At 32.3% G+C, this 6901-nt stretch overlaps 1 protein-coding gene across 2 annotated transcripts in view; it reads right to left on the bottom strand.

Moving 5' to 3' along the window:
• Positions 1-338: 338 nt before the first annotated feature.
• Positions 339-6901, bottom strand: part of LOC149132915 (uncharacterized) — a 47018-nt gene continuing 40455 nt past the window's right edge. For both annotated transcript variants that reach the window (XM_089361845.1, XM_089361842.1), the window contains one exon: positions 339-6147. In XM_089361845.1, coding sequence (XP_089217971.1) covers positions 5330-6147 — 818 coding nt within the window. In that variant the 3' untranslated portion in view covers positions 339-5329. The remainder of the gene's footprint in view (positions 6148-6901) is intronic.

The following is a 6901-nucleotide window of genomic DNA, read 5'->3' as shown; positions in this document are numbered from 1 at the left end:
ACAAACCAGACAACTCTCCAGCCCCCACATACCCCTCAGGGTTTTTTTTTCTATTTAGCAGATGAGGTCCCAATGACTTTGCCCCAAGCGGTTCATTCGACATGTCTTATAAGCAGTCGAAGTAATTCCCCGCGAAGGAGGGTCAGGTAAGAGTTCTAAGAAGTCAGAGTGCAAACCTACCTCAACATGTTTCAATCGATTTTACGAGACGCAGAAGGCACATGGACACATTCTTTGTCATTCTAGTCCCCGCACAGCTGAGATGTGCGTTAGGCAGAGCAGAAGCAGCAAGAACAACAACAAACTTCTTGGTAAAAGAATAAAAACAAACTTCAGTCGAATTTTCCATTTGAATATTTATTTATATAAAAGCATTCTTTCCGAAAGAAATCAAAGTTTTATGTTTATTTAATAACACAGATACGCATGCACATATATATCTATTTAATAACACAGATATGTATGCATATATATTTTTTTTAAAATTCTCAATCGCAGAATAATGCTAATAATATAGCCTGAACAGGATAATCTACCCCTATTTTGCAGAGAAAAGTGTCGGTGGCTAGCTGTGGACTCGAACTCACATCCCCGTGATGACATGTCACGGTGCTTTGACCGATTAAGCTAAACTACCCACTACAAATTCCTCTGCAAATTAAGATATATAAATCTCGCTTTATGAGACGCTCTCATATGTTAAATTCAAATTACGACAAACGTAAACAAACAAACGAAGCTTGCTTTTAGAAGCGTTGAGATGTCTTTAGAAAGTTAAAGAAGTGATTTTTTTTTGTAATCACGGGGGTGTGAGTTCGAGTCCACAGCTAGCCACCTACACTTTTCTCTGCAAAATAGGGGTAGTTTATCCTGTTCAGGCTATATTATTAGCATTATTCTACGATTGAGAATTAAAGAAAAAAAATCACTTCTTTAACTTTCTAAAGACATCTCAACGCTTCTAAAAGCAAACTTCATTTGTTTGTTTACGTTTGTCGTAATTTGAATTTAATATATATATATATATATATATATATATATATATATATATATATATATATATATATATATAGGAGAATATACGAAAAAACAACAACAGACGAGGACAGGTGGTGTAAATAACAAAGGCTGTATTAGTATGACGCTCGGGAATACGGAAAGTCTTTGACGTTTCGAGCTACGCTCTTCAACAGAAAGAATACGGAGACAAGGAGAAAAACACGGAGAAAAAAAATTGAATAGTGTCCAGTCAACGGTCAATCATAATAATGGCTGATCATAACAATAGCTGACCGGAAGTTAGAAATTCTTCGAAGACAGCTGGGATTTTGCGGAGGGTCAAAGTTGGTAACAAAAACAGTGCTCGAAATGAGGAGTAGATGGTCAGCCGACAACTTAAGAAGGGTCGTTCTTTATGTTCCTTGTCTTGCTTTCTTTTTGTTTCTCTCGTTGCTTGCGTACCCAATTTTGTTTTCGTATTTCATGTTTACTTTTTGTAACCTCCTGTATGCATATATGCATATATATATATATATATATATATATATATATATATATATATATATATATATATATATATATATATATATACATATATATATAATAATAATAATATTAGGGACAAAATCCAAAATTACAGGTAAAAACTCAATTAAAATCAATTTATAAAAAATTAAAATTAAATTGAGCTTTATAGATAAAATATATATAAAATATATAGTTTTAGGGAAAATAACCAAGTATCAAGAACTCATCGATGAAAATCCACTATCACATATAGAAAAATTAACAATTAAAAGCACAATAAATGAGTATAATATAAAGCAAAGTAAATATCATAAGATAAGTATAATAAAATGATTACACGTGTTTCATAACTAATTTTCAAATAGAAAGGAAATTTAAATCGATTAAAATCAATTGAAATTATCGAAAATTAAATTCTATTCAAAAATATAGCTAATCGTCAGATCGTAAGTAGAACAATAATTAGTTATATATATCTCAACCAACAATAAGTACCAAATGAATTAATATGAAATACTTATTTTATAAAGATAGAAAAATTATTAAAAATATCAAAATAATAACCATTCAATAATCCTCCCTTCCACCATTATAATAACATGTATATTATATACAAAAAACAGCTTACATAAATTATCATTATTTTAAATTATCTTTGTTTTAAATACAATTTGAACGAAGTTTAAGTTTAAAATAATAATGAAGATAAAATTAGTACATATTTAACCGGTGTAATAGTTAAAGCTATACTATTTAAAGCTAAAAACGTTTATTTAATTATCATTAAAAATCAATTGAATAATAGAAAAATACAAGAATATTTATTTCTACAAACGTAAGAATAAAAATATGAATGAAAAAATTATGAATGAAAAAATTAGGAAAGAAATAAAATTATTAAGAATAAAAGATTAAACTTTATATATATATACAAAGTTTTAATAAAAAAAACCTTTAACGATATTATAAACAATAAAGACTAATTATTAATCAAATATTATCAATCAAAAATAATCGAAAATATAACAACACTATTCAAATCGAAGTTCTAAGTTCTAATATTATGTAGAAATGAAACTATAACTTAAAAAAATAATTTAGTGTTAAATAAGTTATCTATTAAAAATAATCTATAAAGAACCAAATGAATAATATAAAAAACAAGAATACATATTATTTTCAAATAGTAGAAAATATTTAGCAAAGTAAAAACAGTACTTATCCATATTTTTCCGTAATTCATACTGTTGTGTCTGGGGAGAGTCATTTTCTTATTGTGCCTTAAAATTTAACACACCCAGGAAAAAAAAAAAGAAAAATAAGTGGAAATTTTACCGGTGAGTGTGTTAAATTTTAAGGCACAATAAGAAAATGACTCTCCCCAGACACAACAGAATATGCTTCAATACACGAAATCACATAAAAAAATCTTGCAAACCAAATCCCAAAACGAAATATATATATATATATATATATATATATATATATATATATATATATATATATATATGTATGTATAAAGATTTACTTTTCGTAATGAGATAAAAAAAAACCCAGGCTGTGTAGATTTTAGAACTTTTATAAATAGAAGGTCTTACAGCTGTTTCCAAGATATTTATTATATCCCTTCATTGGAGACGGTGTGAGAAGATGGTTAAGCAACAGTTAATTTAGATAAGATACGAAATAGAGAGTGAATTGGAGGAACGAAAAGAGATGTGAGATATGCAGGGATATTGTATTTGTAAATCCATTATTTAGGCAGAATGGTAGACATATAAGATTCCAATATATATATATATATATAAGAATTTAAGGAATGGAGAAAACGCATGTTATAATTGCATACTTTATTCCTACATACACATAATTATATATATATATATATATATATATATATATATATATATATATATATATATATATATACATATACACATACATATATATATATATATGTACGTACATATATGTATATATATATATATATATATATATATATATATATATATATATATATATATATATATATATATATACACATATAATAATATATATGCATATATATCTACTCCTCATTTCGAGCATTGAACGACAGTATGAGACTTCGAAGGTAGTTGCCCCCACAAAAACAAAGCAAATATAAATTTAGGATTTTGCGGAGGGTCAAAGTTGGTAACAAAAACAGGACAGTGGAGACATACAAGGAAACCGAACGAAAACAAACATGGAGTGTCGTTAGACTAGACGAGGTAAAGTAGCGAACGCTGGAGAAATATTGTCTTTAACAAGAGAATAGATAGAAGAGGAAACAGATAGGAACATGTGCAGTCTGTGCGACAGCACTGAAGGAAAAGAAAGATAATCATGTGAAGAAAAGAAAGATGGACGATGGTCACGTGTGAGGAACGAGAGAGAATAAAGGAGAAAGGAAGACAGATAGAAAACAGTGAAGGGGAGAAAAAAGAATTAGAGAAAGGATGAGAGAGAAAACGAAAGAGGGAGAGAGAACGTCACGCACACACACACACATATGTGTGTGTGTGTGTGTGTGTGTGTGTGTGTGTGTGTGTGTGTGTGTGTGTGTGTGTGAATATATATCTATATATATAAGAAGCAATTAAGATTCAATTGAATTAGGTACTTAGGTTGAAGCACCAAGTCAGTTCGGTATTAGCCGCACAGCTAAAAGTAAGGTGAATAAAATCAAAATAAGCAATAGGATATCAAGTAATAATACAGTACGACCGTTTCAAGCGGTTCCATTTAATTGAAAAATGCAATCATTACATCAATTTAGATACTGCGCTACCTTCAGCTGTACACATATGAAACTTGAACAGACAAGATACGTTAATATAATTTTTCTTAAATATTTTAACAGAGCAAGAGGATGGAAGAAATTCATGTTGTCGCTATTGTAGCAAGAATGGCAAAGAGAACAGACTACAATTTTTTAGAGCGGTTTGGAACACAGTGGGGGGGGGGGTCATAGAGTTGTAATTCATTTCCAATTTATCTATCTCTTTATCATCAACTTAAATGTAAGACTAGAAAATGAAAGAAGGGAAATAAAATTTTTTAAAATAAAATAAAATTTTTTAAAAATTAAAAAATAAAATTAAAATATTTTATAAGAAAGGTCTATCGAAGATGCCACTGGATGGAGGGGTAGTGTTTAGTCCAAATGAAGTTTGAGTTCAGAGAGTAAAGATGCAGCGCTGTTCAAGGCGAAGTGTGGTGTTGGTGGATCCTTGGTGTAGGGCAGGCCTGGCCAATTCGAATTACATTGCGGGCCACTTTAATCACAGAAAGTCTTTTGAGGGCCGGTTGTATACTTTATGCATTAATTGTCAAATAAACAAATTACAGATCAAGAATTTTCCATACTTTTCTTTTGTTTAAAATTATAAAATTGTAAGGTATTCGTTTATTGCCACTAATAAATTTTAAATTTATTTTTAAGCAAATGTATTACACAAACAATTTTATTTTGAAATTAAGCACAATACTTCAAGAAAGTATCAAGTGGGCCCCAGGTTGGCAAGCCCTGGTGTAGGGCAAGCCCGAAGACAGTGAAGTGTGAGGTGGAGTGGCCTGCCGAGCAAAAATGACAGGTAACAGGAGTATTTCTCCGCAGGCGGACAATCCATAGGTGTTCTCTGAAACGGTTGGCCAGCCGACGGACCGTCTGACCCACATATAGACGGATGGATAGATTGCATCGGATACAGTATATAAGGTATATTAAGTGCAGGAAATGAGGATTGAGTTACAGAGTTAGGGGATATAACAATGAACTTCACTCCTCTCCCTCAGGGGGAGCTATGCTAACAGTCCGATTTTCCTCTTCACTTGTCAATATTCCTCTGGAAAATATATAGACCTCATCATAATATTGACTCTTGCCGCCTTCGAATTGTTGTAAGTGAGCATGCGGTCGAATCTCCACCAAGTCTTTACATTCACTATACGCTTCAAACAGCTCTCTGAAACTAACAATTTCATATTCAAACACTGTCTGATGGTTAGATTTCTTTCTAACAATCACAGGAGCTCCCCATCCAGGGCGTGTCGGTCTCAATCGTAACACAGTTTTCACTACAAAGTACTTCTCTGATGTTCCCTTTTGTTGTGTAATAACCACTTTAGCCGAGTTGTTTGTATTCAAAGAAAACTCGGCGGTATCCGACCATGAGGTGGTCGTATCTGTCTTTTCTTCATGGCTACTATCACGTTTCGCATTGACCTCTAATCCTGCTGTCTTTATCGATACCTTTCCTCCAATACTGTAATTCTTTTGTAATTTTACCAACTTAGACTCCATTTGCGAACCGTGTGCGTTGAATATATGTTTCTGCGGTCCGGTTATCTGGCACGTATATGTGGTTGAGTATTGAGTCTGGGATTTTGTTGGCTCTACTCGCAGGGGCACTTCAGATTCAAGATAATCCTCGAAACTAAAGTAACTCCACCGAATATCAATATGGTAGTCATTTCGTCGATAGAAACATCTTCTAAGACACGAAAAACGAAGATTTTTCAGAAACTTTTTCCAAACGAAATCTTCAATTAACTTCAGCACATCGATTTCCACTGCATATTTTGGGTTTGCTTTACCTGAAAAACAGAGAAGAACAAATATCAATAACTATATCACACACACACACACACACACACACACACACACACACACACACACACACACACACACACACACACACACACACACACACACACACGCACCAACACACACACACACACACATATATATATAGGTAAAGCAACGACTAGCAAGCTAGATACGTCTATTTTCATATAAAAAATACATTTAATCGAAAAGAAAACTATAAATGTGTGTGGATATTAAGAATACATAATTCGACACCCAGTAAAAAACGATATCACAAATAAAACAGGTAGAGTTTTATAAGCCCTACGGCCGCTGCAGGGTGTATATCGGCGACACTGCTTTTTGAACTCCGTTATCGTGCTCATAGGAATTCTTTCACTAATCCAAAATCTAAACTATTTACCTCTTTAGCAACACACATGCATAACCACAAATCATAAGATACCCAATGCGCCCTGTCATGGTCTATAGCAGCTGAAGATCCCTCCCCCTACAATATAAATATAGATAAATGTGAATTATGTATAAAAGAGTCACTATTCTTCGTCTCCACAACTCTTCGCTGTTAAATAGATTCTTTGACGTTATTTATTCATGTAAGCATAAATACTACTCGACCTCCATGCACTTCGCTAATTCTAAATAATCCTATGACAAGCCTCCATGCCCATTCTGACAATCGATTTTCTATCCCTTTCCGAATTGCTTATGTATATATATGCGCGCGCGCGCGTGTAAGTG

This window comes from Octopus bimaculoides, chromosome 13, assembly GCF_046866305.1.
Source record: "Octopus bimaculoides isolate indiv1 chromosome 13, ASM4686630v1, whole genome shotgun sequence".
Classification (NCBI taxonomy): Eukaryota; Metazoa; Mollusca; class Cephalopoda; order Octopoda; family Octopodidae; genus Octopus; species Octopus bimaculoides.
The sequence above is the reverse complement of the archived record's forward strand: the minus strand, read 5'-3'. Positions and strand labels throughout refer to the sequence as shown.